Source organism: Podarcis raffonei, chromosome 4, assembly GCF_027172205.1.
Source record: "Podarcis raffonei isolate rPodRaf1 chromosome 4, rPodRaf1.pri, whole genome shotgun sequence".
Lineage (NCBI taxonomy): Eukaryota > Metazoa > Chordata > Lepidosauria > Squamata > Lacertidae > Podarcis > Podarcis raffonei.
In genome coordinates this window covers 57941297-57963413 of record NC_070605.1, presented here as the reverse complement: position 1 = coordinate 57963413, position 22117 = coordinate 57941297, and the positions used below count along the sequence as shown (strand labels likewise).

Sequence of the window (22117 nt, the reverse complement as noted above, 5' to 3'; positions counted from 1 at the left end):
ATGAAAGAAGGTTCATTCTGTCTTATGGTAGCCTGTTCCATCCTAGAAGTTGCTTGGGGAGTTTCTGAGCCCTACTGCAAAGACCTAGCTGAGGTATAAGAAAAAACAAAAGAGGAGCTTTGGATTGATCTTTCCAGAGTTCTGTGGATTTAGAATTTCCCAAAATCTTGTGTAATATTCTCAGGAAACAAGGGATAACATTAGCATCTATGCCATCCATCACACGGAAAAGATTCCAGGGAGAAATTCTGGAGAATTGCTTTTTAATGCCAATGAAGCTAAAGAATTGTACAGTGGTACCTGGGGTTACATACGCTTCAGGTTACATACGCTTCAGGTTACAGACTCCGCCAACCCAGAAATAGTGCTTCAGGTTAAATACTTTGCTTCAGGATGAGAATAGAAATCGTGTTCCGGCAGCGCGGCAGCAGCGGGAGGCGCCATTAGCTAAAGTGGTGCTTCAGGTTAAGAACAGTTTCAGGTTAAATACGGACCTCCGGAACAAATTAAGTACTTAACCCGAGGTACCACTGTATTAGGAAAAAAAGGAAGGCAACAGTCTCGCATACAGATGTTAAAATAAAACCAGTAGAGACTATCTAACTTAGCCAGTTACCTGCTTGAGTATTTTCTTGGATTTCAGAGCACGTGCAGAGTTCCTGGTAAAACAGAGGTTCTGAGAGAGAGAGAGCATCTTTGACTCTTGCTTAGGTGTTTCCCAGAATATACAAAACTGAAACGAGTTTCACATATTTATGGGAATCGGCGACTAAGAAAAGTTGGCCTCCTTCCCATGATGGGTTATTGCTTGGTTCTGTCATGAAACCTGCTCCATCTCTGATTTAATTGTTCTCTGGCCAGCTAGAAAATTACTTAGTGGTTAGTTCCACCTTTTAAACAATTTTACAGCTGTACAGTATATTGAAAAATTTAAAGCTGCATTTGGATGCAACATCATGAAAAATCTTCAATCCTGAGTGTTTGTTCAGAAACAATTAAGGATATATCATTCATACTAAGGGTTCCAGATGCTCTAAGTAGCACTGTGGAGGTCCATCAGAACATAGCTGTTTGTAACATATGTCAACTCACATTGAGCTCAGTGAGAGTAACTACTGATCTCAACTTTTGTTGACATTTTAGACTACAGTCCTCCAGTCACTTTCCTGGTAGTAAACGCCATTGACTTTAGTGAGATTTGCTTCTGTACTTTTCATGTATTAACCTACAATACAGGACTTTCCTGCTGGTTTGCTGTCTTATGTTCATGCTAGCTTATCACAGGAATGATTAAATTAATTAGTGTTACTGCATCTTTTCTAGCTAGGATTAATTCTATAGTGTAATTTCTTGAATTGTTTTCATTTTTCCTTTCTGGACAAAGTTTGTGGATTGTCTGCTATTTCTGCTTCACCCACCTCCCCATTCCTTTATGTGCAGCCCCATGCGCACTTAGCTTTAAATTCTATATAGCTTATTTGCAGGTGTTGTAACTCCATCTTCACATGGAGAGTGCATTTTTAGCACGCTGATAGAGGAACAATTGTACCAAAAGTGTACTAGTTTACATAAGATGTATCAGGCAAGAGATCTAACAAATCTTTTGAGTTCTGTTTCCCTCCAAACCTCCTTGTGGTATCAAAGACAAAAGCTTGCCCCTTTGCCAAAGAGGGAGCTGCACTAATGGAAAGCATATCTTTTGCCTGGCTCAGGTTGTAATCCTCACTCAACTTACATTAGGAATAGAATTGTAGAGTTGGAAGGGACCATGAGGATGATCAACCTTCTGTAGTGCAGGAATATGCATTACAGGGGATAAAACCTGCAACCTTGGCATTACTAGCACCATGCTCCAACCAACTATTACAATATAATTCCCATTGAATGCAGTAGGATTCACTTCTGAGTAGATATTGTTAGAATTGTGGCTTATATTACCAAGAATACTTGTTTGAGAACATTGCTACTATCTATTTTTATATAATTATCCAGACTGTTCTTTTCTTCTGCTTATGACTGTGTAATGTTGCCATAGAAGCTGCGAGATGAAATTCTGATGAATATACTTAAGTTTGCCATGTGTTCTATATCAAGCTCCTTGAAGGAAAATGGAATGTAAATGTAAATATAAATAAGCAAAAAGTATTCTATGTATGCAGATATGAGAGAATTCCACAGTTTAGGAAGAATTTAAATCTTAGCAGATCTTCTTCACCAGAGCCAAGTTTTTTTTATTTAATGCTCATAGGACTTTGGAACTTATTGAGAAATCTAATCAGAACGGTCTGATATAATCCAATATGAATCACATATTAGCTTTATTACTTTCAGGAAAAATTAACTGTTCGGCAGCAGTTGAATGAGGCAAAGCAACAATTATTGCAGCAAGCTGAATACTGTACAGAAATGGGTGCTGCAGTTTGCACGTTGTTGTGGAGTATCTCTAGCAATGAAGAAGCAGTTAAAAGTATTCTAGGAAGTGTAAGTTCAGTGATGCAGAGATCTTTATTTGTTACGTATTATACACAAATGACAGCTTTGACTCAAACATTTTTTTAAAAAAATTACTTTTGTGTCTTTCTGATTAGAATGACAATCTGCATTTGTTTACAGTGATTGAGACACTAAAATTGCTACATTCTTCTTCTTCTTCTTCTTCTTCTTCTTCTTCGTATTTCTACACCGCCCATCAGGCTAGGTATCCCCAGCCACTCTGGGCGGCTTACAGCATATATATAACATAGTAAAACATAAAACATTAAGAACTTCCCAATACATCAGTAAAAGTGGTTAAAAGTTCCTATTCCAAAGGCCTTTGTGAACAGTACAGTTTTCAAAGATGTATTTTGAAAGGCAGTGATAACTCCTGCCAGACTTCTGTTGCCAAGGAGTTCCTTAAATCAGGACCTGGTACACTAAAGACTCAGTCTCTGGTAAAGACCAACCAGATGTAAAGGACACCACCACATGATCTCTGTGATCAAGGTGCATAAGGAATTAGGTGGCCTTTAAGGGACTTTGGGCTCATGTTTTTAGGGCTTTGTGAATTTACACAGTAAACTTGAACCTGGCCTGGTACCAAATCAGCAACCAGGTAAGTAGATGTGTATAGGATTCCACTGTAAGTCACTTTAATTTGTGAATAAATATCCAGCCTTCAAAATAAAATTCCTTAGGGAAAATACAAAATGTATGAACCCACAGTAATTGTAATCTGTGAATGAACTATATATGACAAATTCAGTCTATGTGCTAGTTTTCCCAGATCAAACCATAATTTCCCAACAGCTATGTGTAAGACAATAACTGCTGCACCATATTAATATGGTGTAGTGGTTAGCATAATCAAATTAGGACTAGGGAGACCCAGGTTCATACTTTCCACCCTGCCATTAAGCTTACTGGGTGTCACTTGGTGACATTATCTGTTGGCCTGGCTTGTTGTGAAGCTTAAATTAGGAGGACAGGTGGATAGATGACCCTATATGGCACCTTGAATTCCTTTGAAGTTAAGTGGTATAATAAATTTCCCTTGTTGCTTTTTCTGTCACAACCTGAGCAGCTTGTCTCTGTTGGCACATGCACTTTGGGGTTTTTTCTTTCTTTCTCTGAGGTGCTGTCCCCTGCACAGAAACAAGGAGATTTGTGGCATATATTATGGCACACATTTATTTATGCCATGATATTATTTATTAGTTTTTCATAAATCTAACTTTTGGAACTAGCTTCTTGTCCTCTGGGCCTTTGGATAGGCCACCTGAATACATTAGCACAGCCTTTCTCAGCCTTGGGTTCCTAGATGTTATTGGATTACAACTCCCATCATTCCTACACAAGATGGTCAGTGATGATCGGAGTTGTAGTTCAAGAACATCTGGGAACCCAAGGTTGAGAAAGGCCGCATTGCAGGTTGATTTATGTTTCTGTTTTTTAAGATTATATTTTATAGAGTTGTGACCTACCAAGGACCTCTTGTGTGGGATATAAATCTCAAGAATGAATAAACTAATGAAAGGAAATAAAGTGCCACATGATCCTTTGTTGTTTTTGCTACTAACACAGCTACACATCTGGAAATGGTTGTGCTCTGTACATAGGTGAAACCACCTGTTCTGCTGCTCCTCTTGAACATGGGTTACACTCTTGATGTATGCATTGAAAGGCATCTCAATAATATGTTGGAATCCTACTAATCTAATGCCTGGTTTCATAATGTTTATAGACATTATTTCCCTAGTTAAACTCTTCTTCCTACAGTTGCTTAGGAGAGCTAAAGTCACTGAAAAACATTTGTCTTAATAGAGGAGTCTTGGTAATGTTCTGTGCAGATCAGTATCATAGTGCCATTGAGTTTTACCTACTGAAAAAAACTAACCATTATTTAAAAACTCGTAAGTTCATAACCACAAAGTAGTAATTTTTCCTTATGAATTTTCAGAGTAAAGCTATAAAGTTTTTTAGCATTGCTGGACAGACTATGGAGAGTTTTGTGCGATCATTAAGTGAAGATATCAAACAGCAAGACATGGATTCTGATGAAAGTCAGTTTGTGTTAGGTTTGGCAGGGATTGTTACAAGTAAGTTTGTCCTGGAATGTCATAAGAATAATGAAACACATCATATTTAAGTTAGCATATTTTTTTTTTAAGTTTCTACCTTTCAAAAGACTTTTTCTGAGCTGATATACTTCAGAGTAACTTTTAGTAGTTTACTACTAAACTACTAAACTACTAGTAGTTTACTACTAAACTAAAAACTACTAGTATTTAGCAAAACTGACCTCCCCATATTAATGACTTCCTGCTTGAGAACAAATATTGAGTAAATTGCTTCTTATGTGTAGGATAATAAAACCAATGCATGATTTTAAATAGAACTAGGGAAACATTGCCCCTGTGCCAGATTCACTCTACTTCATACTCACTTGCACTGCCCAGTGCATGCAAACACCACATACATACAGGCTAGAAACATATGTCTCAGTCACTCACACTACATGCAAACAGCTACACATACATACTTCCCCTTCTCCCACACCCCAGTGTACATACTTTTTTTCTCCATTAGCATCTTTTGCTCCCCACCTTGCTGATCCTTCTTTTCCTTTCTCCCTCAATACAGGAACATCTCCCTGCCCCACCTCGCAGATCCTTCTGTCTCTATCCAAAAGTGTATCTTTCACCCCTACCCCACAGGTCCTTCTCTCTCTACCCAGGCAGAGTGCTTGAAGGCTTTCCACAAGCATGTGGTCAGTCACTGTGGGAACGGGATGATGAATTGGATGGGTCATTGACCTGACCCAGCAGGATCGTCTTATGTTCTTAAGAGCGTATCCTGTAACCATGAAGTGATGGGGAAGCTATCCTGTTGCTTCTCCCCCAGCACTCGAAGCAAATCCCTCAGGGCTTGCAAAAGGCCTGTGAAGCAGCTGGGACACCCACACCGCTCAAATTAAAGCTGTCCATGGCATGCAAATCCTACACAGGCTTTTTATAACCTCAGAAACAGCCTTAATCATGGAAGCTAAGTTAACAAACTTCATAAGAGTAAAGGAAGGCAGACAAAAAGATAATAAATGTATTGAAAAGTGGAATCTGTTTATCCTCTATTAGTCTACTGGAATAATAAAGTGCAAGACCTAGCCCAATAGTACTCTTTAGTGGGGGACATATAGGAATATTTTTATATAAATTAGCAATGTAAACATTATTGTAATGTTTTTGTTATTTAATTTTATACCTCAAGTAGGCTTTTGCATTTGTGAGGATTGTAATAGCTTTCACAAACAGTGAAATAATACTTAAATACACTTTAATCAGGTGTGATTGATACATTTATATATGTATCTCAATTATGTATGTACTTTATTGTTCATAATATCTGCAAAAACAATGTTATTTTACATAATAACATTTGTAAAAACTCATTACATCTAGGCTTGATAAGGAAGTGAGTTGTGCTTATATTTCAGGTTTCTGCAGAATTTGTCCCTCTCAGCCCATGGTTTTCCTCCATAGCTACAAAATTTCTGGATATTTTTAATCTCTAGAAGATGCTGTAGTGAAACATAGCACCAAAAACCAGCACATCATTATTGTTGTCTTGTAGGGGATTATTTTCTAGAACTCTAATCCATAGCCTTCCCAACAATTACTGTACAGAATTTTCAGTAGTGCTGTTAGCTTACAAAATTGTGCTGAATAAGAACTCTCTCTCTTTAAATTACGTTTTTATTTTTGTGTTCTCTTTTGTAGATGTTGCTGCTTTAGCATGTGGTCGTGAATTCCTAGTTAATTCAAATCAAGTATTGTTGGACACAATGATGCAACTTCTGGGAGACATGAAGCTTGGATGCTGCACAAAACTTAAAGTGTATGATGAGTGGATGTTTTTAGAATGAAACTTGTTGTCTTAATCTAATATAGTCAAGAATGATATATAGTGTGGTGGAATGTTTAAAGTGCTGTGAACTAAAATGAGTTGTTAAGTGGGGAGTCTATAGTTTAGGTAAGCCACTGTTAGTCAGACTTAACCCCTAACCCCTCCCTCTCTCCATATCTTGGAGGATAATAATACTTGCCTACCGTACAAATGCCTCTGCTATGAATAACATGAGAGAGGCTCCCAGGTAAGGTTTATGAAGATATTACGAGAGTGGGCAAGTCATCTTTATTGACAGAAGACAATGGGTTTCCAGGGTGCAGTCATTAGTGGATGGTATGGTGTGCGGCAGCAGCACTTACCTGACCTTCTAACAGCTGTGTTGCTGCTGCTTTTGGGGAAGGAGAGTGGGATGGGTGAAGTGGCAGGGAAGTTGGTGCTGTGTGAATGTACTGGCAGGAGCACCGGATTGGTGTTGCTGTTGTGTGTGCACTGTCCTATCCACTTTTCCCCCTTGACCCTTCCCACTGGGCGGTAGAGCATCTGCCTTACTTGCAGAAGGTTGTAGGTTCAATCCCCAGTATGCTCAGGTAGGGCTGGCAAAGGCTCACTATCTGAAACCCTGGAAGAGCCACTGAGTTAGTGATTTGACTCAGTTTAAGGCAACTCCCTGCCGGTATGCAGCAGCAACTCAATGTCAGTAGGTCAGGTAATTGCCACCATGCCATTCACTGCTGGATAAAGTGAAACAAATCCAACCACAGTCTTTGGTCTGGGAAGAAACTGGGCAGTTTAGTAAATCTGAGCAGCAGATCCAAGCATTGTAAATGTCATAGCATATTGAACATGGGGATAAAATTGTAGCAAGTACTTTGGTCATCCTTGCATTTGAGCCTCACAGTCAGCCCAAAAGATCAAATCCAAATCTCTGGGAAGTTTCAGAACTGACGTCCTTAGAGATGTTCCTCTGTCAGTTTGCCAGGTGAAGGAGCAGCAAACCAAACACATTTGTGCAAGAGTTTATGAATGGATAAAGCGGCTTTCTGTATCGCTGCCTTAATAAGCTATTTAGATATGTAACTCCTAGGCAGGGAAGATTGAGGATTTGTACCTTAGTCTGTAGCTCCAAATACATTAAAATCTAGCTTTGTTTTGTTTGCTACTGAAAATATGCTATATAAATTTCAGTTGTCTCTATATGTTGTCACAAAGGATGGCCACCAGATGGTGATGCAGGCTTTGTAAAACACTTACCGTTAAGTTAGCATTTCTGGACAGAACTAGTGCTGGTCATAAATCTGTATTTTCTAGCCCCAGAAAACTTACATTTGAAGAGATAAGTAAAATGAGATACCTTATTAAAACGTTTGAACATTTTTTAAAGTACAGATATAGTTTTGTAGTATAGCAAATATAAGAGCAGTTGATGATAGGAGGTGGTGCTGAAGAAATAGGGATCAACTCCCAGGCTGTTTGCTTTGGCAGACAGCTTTGCCCTTTGAACAGCTTAGCAGAAGATGTTTAAACTCTGCTTCCCTCTGTTAGTATTTTTTACCGCTTTACTTTTTCAGTTCACAATAACCAATCCCTCAGTTCCCTACAAAACAAACAGCTGAAAGGAAAACACAAAGCACAGCCATGTTGCTCTACGTCACTTTTAATCCATTTCGTTATCTACTGATATTACTGATAAACAGACTGAAAGACCATATCAAGAAGTATTAATCCCTTGCACTGTAAGAAATGTTACATAATTTTACATGGGTTAATGATACTGAACAGCAGACACTGCAAGAGATCCTTTTGTATCACGATATGGCCCTCCTCTGGAATATGATAAGCAGGAATGAATGTGAAGGTCTGGAGAAGGATGTGATTTCCTCTCTTTTCCCAGTTTCTCTCCTAACTTGGAGAAAGATTTGAGTGGATCGCCATCAAAGCTATTTTCATTTTCACATTTCTGCTCTGGATAATAGATTTAGAAAACAGAGAAAGATGCAAAAGCTGAGGTCTCTTTGCCTAATCCTCATCTTACATAGGGGGCCCAGCACCTGCTGAATAGACAATCTTTGAGGCCCTGATAGAGCCCACTCCCGCCACAGCCCCGCAACCAAAGGGGGTTGTGGAATGATGCAACATGATGTGGGAAAGAAAATTTGTATCTGTAGTGATTGAAGCATCTTGAAGCGGAATGCATCAAGGTGGAATGCAAGGTATTTTTTTTTTTTTTTGCTTCCTTTCCCCTTTGCTTCAGATAGCATCTCCAACCTGAACATGGCAGATCCTCGTCCTTCTTCCCTCTCCTCTCCCCTCCCCCCGTCGGAATAGTAGCAGGGACCACAGGTCATAATACAGCTGTGCCAGTGGCAGAATCCACACTACAAAGCCTACCAGAGAAGTATTTCATATGAATTCAAATACTATCCACCTTTATGTCAAGCTTGTCCAGAAATGTTATGAAAAAGAGGAAATGTGGATGCCATACCAGTTTGTACAGGGCAGGTGAATTATCCAAGGCTCAGCCTCTCCACCTCACCCTAGGATTGCATTCAATCCAAAGGCTTAAGACCAGATGCCACCATGACTCAGAAGTATCAGAGACCAAAGAAGAACATAGACCAAAGGCGTAGATACTAGCAACAGAATCTGAAAATATTTTTGGACCCACCACTCTTATGGTGAAGGTGGCTTACCAGACCATTTTGAGAGCAAAATCTACAAAAGCCAACGAGACTCAATACTGTAATATAAAGCAGATAAATGACAGCTGTGTTTTATTTTTCATGTTGATTCTCAACCGTTTATTTTTTATGGGAAAATTTTAAGTTGGAAGGAATAAATTCCTGTCGTAACAGAAGAAGAAGCATAATTTAAAATTTTATTATCTCATTGTGTGAGGGTTTAGGAAGCATACAATTTAGCAAAGCGGTGTTATGAAACATTTCTGGAGGCTTTTGAAAATAGCTGACTGAGCATAGCACTTATCCACTGTGTATATTTTCAGAGTGCTGTGTAAACAGTAACAAGTGGTTTGACAAGAGTAGTGTCACTTCAGAAATAATGGCATAGTTGGTGACTTTATGTAATTCAACAAAATATGCTTTGGCCTTTCTGAAATGTAAATAAAAGGCTAACTTGTTCATCTGAGGTGATGGTGGGAAAGTCCTCTTAAGAGTATTTTCTTCTCAACCTCACAACAGATAAGCCCTGGTTTGCTGTCCTGATTGAAAGCTGATAACTGGGAGAGAAAAAGCTTTTATTTTATTTTCACAAAAATTTAGCACAGATTTCGAATAGTAGAAGTTGTTTTATTGTCTTTGTGTAATCTTGGAATTTTACTCTATTGATATTGCTCAAACATTCAGATCAGTTTATATTCTTATTATGTGAACTTCAAAGTGGTGGACATAAGTTTTTAGAAGAATGCATGTCATGTGAGTCTGTTCTCCTTCAGAAGCAGAATAACAGACTAGAATACTTGGCAGTTGCTCCATGTGGGATGACAACAGTCAGGATTAAGATTGATGACTTCCTCCCAAAGGAGGAGCTTCCTTGCAGGACCAGTCTGTTTCCTGTCTCTTAGGAGACAGCAGGGTTTTAGCTAGAGCTCTTTATCAAACAAAAAAGGTATATTGAATGAATCTGCCTTTCACCTTTCTTGACCCCCTCTGTACTGAAATTAGGTAGGACAGGTGATGGAGTAAGCCGGGCAGCAAATCCAAGAGAAACAAGCTGCTTAGGCAGAAAAAATCTTTAATGATGGCTCTGACCCCTTGCTACTTAGTCCAGGAATGTAGAGCTGGATAACAGTAGTGCTGTTAGTCTTTCCAGTAGGCCTTTTGCAGAGCTGTGGTGTTTCAGGCCTCCAGAACCTTCAGGCCATAGCTTATAGAAAGAGCTTCAGGGATCCCTGTCTACACACTGCAGACTTTTCAGCAAGAGTATCTAATATAACACCTAGAAGAAGTTTTTGACTTAAGCCTGGGCCATAGCTGAAAAATCCAAAAGTGATATCAGGGATACTCAGTTCAGCATAAATTTTATTTATGTGGGGCTCCAGAGGTTGTCTTTGTAGTACTCAAGGATAAAAAGTTTTATTCACAAATGTGAAGAAGGAAGACAACAACAGATTTTGAAAAGTCCTGACATTTAGAGACCCTATTCTCTTTGCAAGACATGTCAGTTGAAAAAAATGCTAGATACCAAAAAATCAAGCTTTTTTAAACAAAACAAAACAAAAAGAACCCCAAAAGAGGTGGTGGGGTCAAGCCATCTTGGATCTCAAGTATCTCAGCAAATTAGTAATATGAAGTCATGTTCACCTCTACATAATTCCATCCTTATTTGGGGCTTCATGATATATCAATATATCACAATGTTTAGCTGGTGATATATCGTGATGTTGAAAACCAGATATTGCCCAGCCCTAAACGTTGTAAGTAGTTTAGTTTATTTAGGTTCTGATGTAACAGGGGTCTTCAGGAACATTGTTGGCAGTGAATTTTGGGAATGGGGCACATCTTTTATTGTGAAGTTTAATTTAATATAGGTTGTCTGGCTGTTACTATGAGAGAGGCACAGCTCTGTTCGTGAAGAAGGGTCAGCTGGAGTTAGGCATTGCTGTGTTGCCATATAAGTTTGTTAGAGACATGACAAGATGATGTTAAAGTTGAGAAAAAAGAAGAGAATGAATGAAGGATAAAACTGTATTGGAATTTGTTACATTTGTGACAGGATTTTCAATTAAGCCTTGTCAGGCTAATTTTTTTAAGTGCCCTTTTCTGTTTGTCAGGAGGACAAGCACTTAATCAGGATGATAGGCTATCCGCTGAGGAGTCTCAATTAAGAGGATTCACTGAATGTGTTGTGTGATCATATAAGGCTGTGTTCATATGAACACCTCCAGCTAGTTCAATAGGATTTGACTGCCAGATTTCTTTACACTACATTATTACAAAATGAATAAAAAGAACATACAGGATTATATTAATATTGATATATCCATTGAGCCTTTGCTTTTTAAAAGTGAGGAATGTGCAAAGCTTCCTGAGGCTTGTGTTAGTAGCATGGTTTGCAGCTTTTGTAGTGGGATGCAAATCCATATACTCATTCCCCCTTTAAACTTTTCTTACAGACTGATGCTGATGTCCTTATACAATGTCAGTATCAATGTGAAAGGCTTGAAATACATCAGTGAAAGCCCAGGGTTCTTTCCATTACTCTGGTGGCTCCTGAATGGTAAGACCTTTATGAATGCAATACGGTACTAGATTGTGCTACACATGTTTTCACTACGTAACAAATGTCAGTATATTAGCTAAATGGAAATAAACCAGCTCCTTCTTGTTTATCAAAACACCTTGTATAGCATGTAAGAAAAGACATATTTTGGAACTTAAGATATGATAGGCAAGAGAATGGAGAATGGAAGGATGAGTTGTATAAGATTACTCTTGCTAAAAAGGTTTATATGCTGATTATCCTATGCATATAGAAAACTATCACACATTCTTCATTTATGCATTGCTGAAATCCTGTCCACTCTTACTGGGGAGGGCCTCTCATTGGACTTGATGAGACTTTATGGTGAGAAAAGTACATAGGATTGAGCTATTAGTTAATCAATTTCAGGCTTGGGGTTTTTTAAAGTCAGTTATTATTAATATTAAGGATCTAGACCATGCCCTTGAAATGCAATGTTAGAACAAAGAAGCTGTTCTTGCTTGAAACTATTTGATGTAATCTATTGTTTAATTAAATGGCTTGACATCTTCTTAAAAACAAAAACACTGCAACTGTTGATGGAAAGATAAGTCTGAACATTTGTCCTGAAGGGCAAAAGGAAAAGTTATGATTCTGCGCTTGTTAACTTCCTGCTTCAGCTGTATTTTATTTATTAGATTCTCACTTTCATTTAATTTATAACTTTCTCCGTTATTCAGTCTTAGGATAGGTATCAATTCTAAAATCAACACTTGGTAAAATCTATAAATATTTATAAAAGTGTTATATATTATTATAAAAGTATTAAATACATTATTTCAATAAATTACACAGTATCTGCTTGCTACCCAGCTTTTAAAAGCAAGCCCAAGTTAAAATGTATTACGGCTTCTTGCAGAGTGATAGGGCTTGGACTTTTCAAGTCTCCATGGGAGGCAACTAACAGAATTGAACTGAAATGTGACAAGGGGCACTGGTGCAAAATATATCTTAGACATACCTCATATTGACTGTTTGTTACGATTTGAGACTTGCATTTCAAAGAACAGGAAATCTCTCAGTTTTGATTCTTGACTACTGAGAGAGGCCTGCTTACCTCCAAAACAGCTGTGTGGTTCCCCCAGCCAGCGCCAAAGCGGGTCTTACCAACATAGGTAAGGTAATAGACCCAGGCATTTCCAAATATTTTTATCAAGACTTGCCCTCTGAGGTTTGACACACAACAAATCCATTTTTTTTAGTACTCCTCAGCACCGCATTCTGTCTAATTTCCACTGCATACAGTCATAAAACGTGTCTAACACAGCTACCGTATATACTCAAGTATAAGCCGACTTTTTCAGCACATTTTTTATGCTGAAAAAGCCCCCCTTGGCTTATACTCGAGCGAGGCGGGCGGCAGAGGAACGAGCGGCCCAAAAGGAGCCCTTCCTCTGCCGCTACCCGCCTCTCGCAAGGGCAGGCACAGGAGCCATGGTTGGGAGAGGGGCTGCGCTGCGCTGTGCCTCTCCCAACCACGGCTCCTATGCCTGCTCTTGTGAGCGGCAGAGGCAGCAGCAGAGGAACAAGCAGCCTGAAAGGAGTCCTTTCAGGCTGCTTGTTCTTCCTCTGCCGCTGCCGCCACCACCAGGTTTGTGGTGTGGTGAACCGGCTTATACTCGAGTCAATAAGTTTTCCCAGTTTTTTGTGCTAAAATTATATTCGGGTCAGCTTATACTCGAGTATATACGGTACCTACCCTTATAAGATTTGGGACATTGCTTGAGGAAATGCTTGAAACTTCCAAATTGTGCAGTTTGGTGGGGTCTCCTTCACAATCAGCTCTTACATTTCCCAGTGATGAAATAATCTGTCATTAGCAAATAGAAGGGAAGCACCCCACCAGCTTGGGCTGGCTTGGTGTGTGGTATTTCTCAGTAGCATAGCAACAACTTACCCATTGTGCAGCAATGAGACCTGACTCACTACAAATATATTTCAGGAAGCTTCTTTTCTGTACTAAGTATTGGTGTCAGCCCTTAATTTATTGTAAAAGGAGGTTTAGTTTACTGCTAGTTAGATTTGTGTGTGTGGAATTCTCTCCAGGACTCAAGTTTCATAAGTGTTTTTGACATAGGTGTCCCTCCCTGAAAACTCACATTCTAAAGGCACAGTAATGCAGGGAAGCACAAGACAGAGCACAGAAAAATAATGAAAATACCTCAGAGCAGGACTTCCCAGTCTATTTTTAAGGGAGATTTACTGCCAATATTCCCTCTTTCCACCCATTTCCCTGATTGTTCTCTGCCAAATCTTCACCACAGCCGCAATTGTTCCTAACCTGTGCAATTTTTGTTAATTACTTAGCCTGTTGCTAGTGCAGCCTCCCATCTCATTTAAATTAACCAATAAAGAGATATCTGTTGTAACTTTATACTCCCTATGACAGCAATCTGCATTTCAGCTTCATGATATGCTTGTTTGCATTGAAAAAAGGGCCAGTGAATTTCATGAGACTTCGTTCCAGGTTTGTACATAAATATTGTAGGTTTAAGCATGCAGTCAGTGGCCAGCTCACATATTGCTTGTATGAAATTATACTAAAATGTTATAATGACTGTGGGTAGAATGATGAAAAAGCTTGTAAATTAGTAATACTTGAACTTGGTACCTGTTACTTGTCAGCTTGATAAATTATGTCTTTGATGACTAAAGAATGTTGCAAGCACCTGTCAGTTGAATTCACACCACACTTCCATAGCCGATTGCAGATTAACAGTTTAGCATTGAGGTAATTCGATTACTTAAACCCCATTATAGAGAATAGTTCATCTGTGAGTATACTCCTAATGACACATGTGACTGCAATAACTCTCTGGCTTATCAGTTGCTTCTGTTAGTGACTGAATGCAAATGACATCAAATACTACGGTACAGTTCATGTCAGTGATGTTAAGGTAGATTTTCAGTACGTTGTTAAAATTGTGTCAGCTTTTATAGGCAGCTCCTACTCATGAGCTCATGCAAGCATCCACACTATTGTCTTTAAATTATTAATATATATTTTTCATCACTAGTTCTTTGCGGGGAGGATATTGTATTGTTTCATGCGGACCTTAGCTAACACAGTTCAGAAACACTTTTTTCCTGAGAGGTGCATTGAAGAGGTATTTGGTGTTGTAGTGGAAACTGCACTACCGTAATGTACTCTTTGTTGCCTTTCAAGTTGACCTGGACATTTCAGCTAGTACAGAATGCAGCAGCTTGGGTGCTTCTTTTTGCTAGGCATCCATAGTATACATTTTGTGTCAGTTGCATTGGTTACTGGTACATTTCTGGGCTGAAAGCCAAGTGTGGGTTTTGACTGTCAAAAGTCCTAAATGGTTTGGGGCCAGGTTATGCCCATTTGAACCTGCATCAGCTTTTGTCATTGACATGTTGGGCCACCTTTAAGATTGGTCAGATTGGCAGGTTTTAGGAACAAGGGTTCTCAGTAGCAGCTGCTGCTACTGTATGTGGAACCAGATGGTGTAAAGTTGTATGCTTCAGTTGTATTATTAAAAAAGAACAACAACTTTGAAACCTGCTTGTTTCAAGTGTCTTTCTGCAGATGTGTGTTTATTTGACATTATTCTGATTTGTTGCTGCCGCTTTTACACTTGTTTTGTACTGCCTAAATTTATATTTTAATGTATCTTTCTATTCTCTTAATTTTCTAGTTTTTAATGTAATTGTAGTTTCACGTTTACATTGTTCACTGTCTTGGGTGGACTTTGTCCAGAAACGCAGCTTCAGGCGTACCTTGGATCTCAAACACCTTGGCTCCTGAACAAATGGGCTCCCGAACGATCGAAACTCGGAAGTGAGTGTTCCGGTTTTCGAACGATTTTCGGAAGCTGAACGTCCGGTGCGGCTTGGGTTTTTAACGGTTCTGGGAGTCAAACGGAATACATTCTGTTTGAAAACCAAGGTACGACTGTATTAATATTTTAAATGAACAAATGTTTGTTACAAAGTGGCATTACCCAGTAGCTTGTGATCCAGTTTTGTGTTGTAACATACCAGTTGAAAAACAGTGTCCTGGTAAACAGTAAACAAAAGGTACAAGTTGATAGTTCTGCAAGTATTTATGCTACCTTGGAAATAATACAGCAACATCGTAGCCCCTTTCACAACTGCCCCTCCAGACAACTTAGAGCATGGGGAGGAAAAAGCAGAGCTGTACCTGCTGGCCTCCTCCATGTCATGGTATCCACAAGTTCCATCTTCCTGATTTCTGTACATTTGTTGAAAAGTCTGAATGGGGAACCAGTCCAGCTCCTCCATGTGATCCTGAACACTGCATGAACAGGATTCCCAATTGTGTGGAACAGCTTACATAGTGACAATTGTGCATTGGGTCCTTGTTCACACATTCCAAAAAATGCACAGAATCAAACAGGAGCATTAGCAAGGAGCCAGGGACAACGGATGTGACTCCATTTAATAGTGAGAAAATGAAAGTTGGATGTAGAAAAACTTCATTTGTTGTGCTCAATGAGAAGTCTGTTCTTTTATAAATTATGATAATTGGTTTAGTTAGTTTTCTCTTTCACATTTAGATCCAGATCCAGAAATATGTCTTCATGTTCTACGGCTTCTCCAGTCTGTGATTTTAGAGCCAGACGTTTTAACCAAGTCAGCTCCTGAAATACGTGACTCTTTGCCACTTCCACGTATCCATATGCTGTCAAAGAGCCGCAATGCAGATCTACAAATCCTGGCCCGAGAACTGCTTGAGGACCTTAAAATATTAGAGAGTGAAATATAAGGTTCTGTTCTATAACATGGTTATTTTCTCCAGCATTTTTTCCCAGTGTTGTAGTAATTTGTAAAATTATGCATGCATGCCAAAAAAAGGTTCTTCTTGTAAGTAGATTTGTGTGTTTGTATGTGACCAGTGTTTCTTCACAGGAGAAAGTAATTTCATCCATAAATAGGATACATCAGAATTCCCAGGCTAGCCACATTACATCAAACCATCTCACCCAAGCTCACTAGACATTATTATTTCTGCTTTAAGCTGTTTGAAGTCAAAGATTAAATGGTTTGAATAAACTGCAGCTGGTTACATGCAAGTTACATTTGTCACTTTCAGATGATTGAAACGTGATGTTGAATAAATCTTTTGCTGCTGGAAATGTTGTCATTGACTATGGTCTTTGCACATAATGGGATGCCAGACTATGTCTTACTGTGAACAAGCATGTGTACTGGTGCCTGGAGATAAAAATCACAACCACTTCAGTTCTCCCCTGATCCTGCTGCTGTCACACTTCCTGAGAGCTACACCATGGCTTGTCTTGGTGTTACGTGTAAACCTGACTTTATGGTTTGCCTTGCTCCAAACAAACTGAACTGTAACCAAAGTTTGTACTTGATTTTTTGCCAAGACCCTCTATTCTTGTTATTTATTCTTCCTGTGGTATGATGAGTAGGGAATCAGACATGTGTTGATGTCAAAAAGTGCCCTAGAGTAATCTGTAGTAATGATGCAGTGTGCTGAATTCCTGTTTTAAATCTAACAATGCTGACAGTATGTAATGCTAGCCCGGACCTTTTAAGAGACTGCAAGTTTGAAACAGCTAGAGTGTCAGTTTCCTAGGCCACTCATTAACATCAGTCTGATCTCAGTTAAGAGAAGCAGGAAAGGAGGTGTTCTCTTAGTAGTCTCTTGATGGCAGATCAAAAAGAACAGACATTTAAAAGGCAACAACCATCCCATTTATATCTGTTTAGGCAATCTCCTTTTTAAAGTTCTGTTTGTGTTCTTTCACTTTATTTGTGTGTTTGTGGGAAGATGTATATCTACTTAGAGCATTATTAAAGTAATTGACAGATCATTCAGATGTGGATGGCTAAAGGGAGTGTTATCTATGTTTACTGTAGAAAGAGTTTGGATGAGTGCCGATTCCCTTTTTATTCTGACATGAGGTTTACCAGTTTATGCAAGACTGATGATTACGAGTGGCAATATTGGGGTGGGGCTGGTTGGCATGGTCCTCCTGGCTCTCTTCCACACATTCACAGAAAATGGCAGTGGCAGCTTAAATCTACAAATGACCAGTTCACAACCACTACATTATAGTGGTACATTTGAGAGATTAAGGTGGAATGAAAACTCAACCGTTGGGCTTTACTAATGTCTGTCTCAACTGAATTTGCCTCCAGGGTTACAATATATGGACATCAACTATTCCACTTTATAGAAAAGGTCATATCCCTGCACCTTTGTCACAGCACACTATGGCAAGCTCAGTTCTGGTCTCTTGCCTTCAGAAAATCCCAAAGCGAAACCAAAGCCCTAAATGCCTGAGACCCGAGTATCTAAATTCAATCTTGGGGAGTCATTGCTGTCTTCGTTAGCTGAAGGTGCCGTTTTAGTGTTTGTGGCCAAAGTAAACACTGCCTGGTCATGTTCACTTGACACCATCATGGTTTTCTGTCAGACACCTGAAGCCCATCTTAATTCTCCCATGCTTTAAATGGTATTTAAGATCTTTTTAACTGCTGCTTTTATCAGCTGTAGCATTTTAATTGTGCTTTTATACTGTTACCATTATTGGTTCTGTTTTGTGAAAAGCCTTGTAGGCTTTTGAAACTGAAATGTAGGGTATAAATGCCTTAATTAAAAATAATAAAAGTTAGGTGCAACCCCATAGAAAGATATTACTAGATATGACTGCCAGCTCTACACTCTGCAGTGTTTGTATAGGTGGTATTCAAGGAAGTTTCACTCAGAGTAAACCCGTTGGCGTTAATGGTCCTGAGTCATGATCGTTTCAGTGGGTCTGCTCTGAGTAAAACTTGACTGAATACTGCTCTCTGTATTTTGGCTTCTGGAGACTGGAAATAATGCAGCAGAGGTGGTCCTCAGTTCATTTAGGTATAGCTATTTGGTCCACAGACCCCAACATGGCACATCAACTATGCAGTAACTATTGCACAGGCTGCACGTTGCTTAAATTCTAATGTGCGGACAAGTTAGTGTCCTCGAAATTTCATGCTCCAGCAAGTTATTATATTTGCCTTATATAGCTTGACTTGAGTGACTTTTGGTACAAAAAAATCCTTGCTTTTGCAGGCGATCCATTTAGTGTCAGTCAGATGCAAATAAAAGGCTGGTGAGTTTGAAGTAGACATCCCATTATAGGAGGGATTTCTGTAGCCATGGTGATTCATCCCTTCTATGCTTTGAAGTGCTTGGGAGCTGTCTGCTTCATTGGGCAAAATCTATGTGTCAGCAAATACTAAGAAACAGAACAAACCAATCAGATCTGGGGATTACTGCTGTGACTCGGCAGGTAATCCAAGAATGAGTGGCCTGACATCCCAACTGTCCCGAAGTTGTTCAGACAGGTCTCTGGTACAGAGTCACAACATTTGTACTTGACAGTTTTGTGAAGTTAATTCTGCATCAGCCAGAAAGCAGTGCCTTCTTTGTTCCTGTCAGTGACAAAAGAGACCCAGCATTGGTCCATGTCAGGGGTTGGCAAGGTTTACCTCGCCTGGGCCGGTTCACTCCAGCGGAGATCCGTCCGTGGGCTGGATTGTGGGCGCGCGTGAGTGCCCACGCCCATGATTTCCAGAGTCTGCATTTGTGCAGATGCGATTTCCATCGCCGCAGAAGTGAGTCCTCGCACCGCGCTGCACCAGTTTAGTGCCGCGCGTGGTGACTCATTGAGTGGGTGGCTCAGTTCGGGGGCCGGTTAAACGACCCCTGGGGGCCTCATGTGGCGCATGGGCCGCAGGTTGCCGACCCCTGGACCATGTAGAGTTAGCCTACCTGCCTGATAAAAAGATCTAATGCAGATTGCCAGCAAAAGTTGAAGAAGAAAAACCTCTCCTCACACCAGAATAACCTGCGCATCAGTTCAATACAGATCAATCAATCAATCAATCCATTCAACATGTTACTAGAGTGATAGGGTGCACGAGACAAGGTCTGTGCAGACAAATAGCTCCAGATGATGACTCAAAATAAGTGGAGAGACCTCAATACAGGTTCATGACACCTGCTGGGGGAAATCCTTTCTGATTCCAGTTATGTCAACTCTGACTGTAAGCAATGTCTGTTCATTAAGTCTTTCATTATGGTCCAGATTCTGTTTCTGTTCTGTGAAGGAAGGGGGAAGCAGATCTCATTCTAGCAGAAAAGCCCACACCCACTCCTGCTTCTAGATACACACCTTTAATTGAGTTTAGAAGGTAGAAAACAACTGTCAGTTCCTTGAAGCTTGAAAAGCTGAATGTAGCTCAGTTCCGACACGTTTTAAGGCTGAGCTGGGGATCCCGTGGCCCTCTTAACATGTCAGTCCTATAATCCTTGACCATTGGGTGTGCAAGTTGGGTTTGGTGGGAGATCATCTGGAGGGTTGCAGTTTCCCCATCTCTGTTTTAAGGTCACTTCTCTATTTCAGCTCTACAGAAGCTTCACTCTCGGTGCCAAGCTCAGCCAAATTAATTTGAGTATAATGCTCACTTTTTGCTCTGCCATGTGGATTCTCTTAACCCACCATGATATCTCCTTGTCACAATAAGGCTTTTTTTTTTAAGGTTTGTATTAATGTATTTTGTTCACAATAGAATGCAGGAGATATCTATCCCATTAGTGCTGCCCCTCCCAGTTATACTTCTTTCTAATTCCCATCCTATGCGCACCACAAAATTTAACATCAGTGGAGCTGAAGGTGACAGAAAGCAATGCAAAACATGGGCTACTAACAATGAAAGACTAGACAAGGCATTAGGCTAAAACGGGTGGGGAACCTCAGACCTGGGGGCTGAATGTTGACCCTACAGGGTTCTCCCTGGATCCCTCCCCTCACTTGAGTGTTTCTGACAGCAGGATGGTCATTAAACCCTGATCACGCTTCTTGCTGACATGGATGGATGATAGGCTACTGTACAAAGACAAAATCTGCATTCCTTGCTCTACCCATTGTTGTCTCTGACCCTGCCCACTACTATCCTGTGGCCCTCAGAAGGTTTCCCAGGTGGGTGAGTGGCCTTTGGGTTGAAAATGGCCCACGCCTGAGTGAAAAGGACCTTTTCCAGAGATGGTAACACTTTTATTTCAGTGTTTAAATTGACACAGAATGGTGTTTTTAAACAACAACAACAAAACCCACCAAACAAACACAACCCTATAATTTTGCTTTCTAAGAGTGTGCATGAAAACATAAAATTCCAGTCTGTGGGAAATGAAAGGAGTAAAATGTTACCATTTCCATTCACTGGTTTCATGTGTTTCTGCCAGGCTATGCATTCACTGGATCGATATATTCCCAAATTGTCTATACCGTACTTAGCAGTGCATGCAGACACCACAGATGGCAAACTGAATAGCATCAAGTTCTCCTGCAAATGAGTCCTATTAGCAAGGGTTGTCCCCCTTCACTGCAAACAAGAAATCAATGCTAAGTCCTTAGGGAGAAGCTAAGAGAAGTGTGAGTTTATTCAACATCCTGACCAAAATGCAATTCACTAGTGTAACCAGAAGTCTAAAGCTAGGTATACATCATGGGCTTAAGACACAGCAAGGCCGTTTTTTGTTTTTGTTATTTGCTGCATTTTAAATCACATTTGCACACTTCTGAATGTCTGTCCACAACAGTGGGCATGGAAGGGTATGTGGTTATTTTCAGACGGCTTACATTTTCAAAAACTCCCATTCTGTCAGTTTCTGTCATACTCTTTCCAAATCCACACTTGCTCCAAACTATCTGCCCTACTCACCAGTTGGAAACGGTTGCTTTTTAAGGCTGGAGAGAGATTTTTGGGTATTAAGGCAAACATCCACCCTCCACCAACCCCAGCTATTAAGGAATATTGATATGAAGTCCCTGACCTCCCCTTGGTTGCTCACAGTAATTGAGGCTGCCAACTCATAAGAGCTCCAGTCCCTTAGTGAAAATTGATCAGTGGAGGAAAGGAAACCTTATCAACTTCAAGTAGACTTGTCAAGTTTGCAGAACTACAATCGATGAGTCAATTTCAGACTCATTATAACGGCAATAGGCCAATGAGAAGGTAATTTCCTGGCATTAATGACTGGCTGACTTATAGGTATAAAGGTAAAGGCTGCAATTGCTCCAGATGGTTGCTAGGAAATACCCTCCCCAACGGCTATTATTGGTTAGCTTAATAGTCAAGGGGGAGGATGGAAAAGGGGAACTCTTGAGTAATATGAGATATGCACATGGTGGAGCTCAGCCTGCTTCTTTTACAGGGCCAGGCTGCCTCAAGATGTCTGTCTGGTGTCAATTGGTGGATTGGAGTGTAAGGACATGGAGAATTGTAGCTGCTCCTGTAAAAAAAAGATGCAGACAGAAAAGACCCTGTTACACAATTTAGAACATATCAGCACAATATTGGTAACATGGGGTTTGCTTCGGATACGCTGTTTGTCTCCATCAAATGATGCAAAGGCCTTGGTGCTTTTCAGATCAGGGCTTAACCTAAAAAACAAAACAAAACCCTGCCCAAGTCAGCA

General features: G+C 40.0%; 1 protein-coding gene across 5 annotated transcripts in view; it reads left to right on the top strand.

The window, feature by feature from the left end:
* The window catches only part of HSF2BP (heat shock transcription factor 2 binding protein), a 95885-nt gene that overhangs the window by 2491 nt on the left and 71277 nt on the right, over positions 1–22117 (top strand). For 3 of the 5 annotated variants that reach the window (XM_053386842.1, XM_053386843.1, XM_053386841.1), the window contains 5 exons: positions 2332–2481; positions 4439–4577; positions 6255–6372; positions 11516–11619; positions 16185–16763. In XM_053386842.1, the coding sequence (XP_053242817.1) occupies positions 2332–2481; positions 4439–4577; positions 6255–6372; positions 11516–11619; positions 16185–16393 (720 nt within the window). In that variant the 3' untranslated portion in view covers positions 16394–16763. Of the gene's footprint in view, positions 1–2331; positions 2482–4438; positions 4578–6254; positions 6373–11515; positions 11620–16184; positions 16764–22117 lie in introns of those variants that run through there. The other 2 variants (XR_008330222.1, XM_053386844.1) reach the window with 2 other exon arrangements.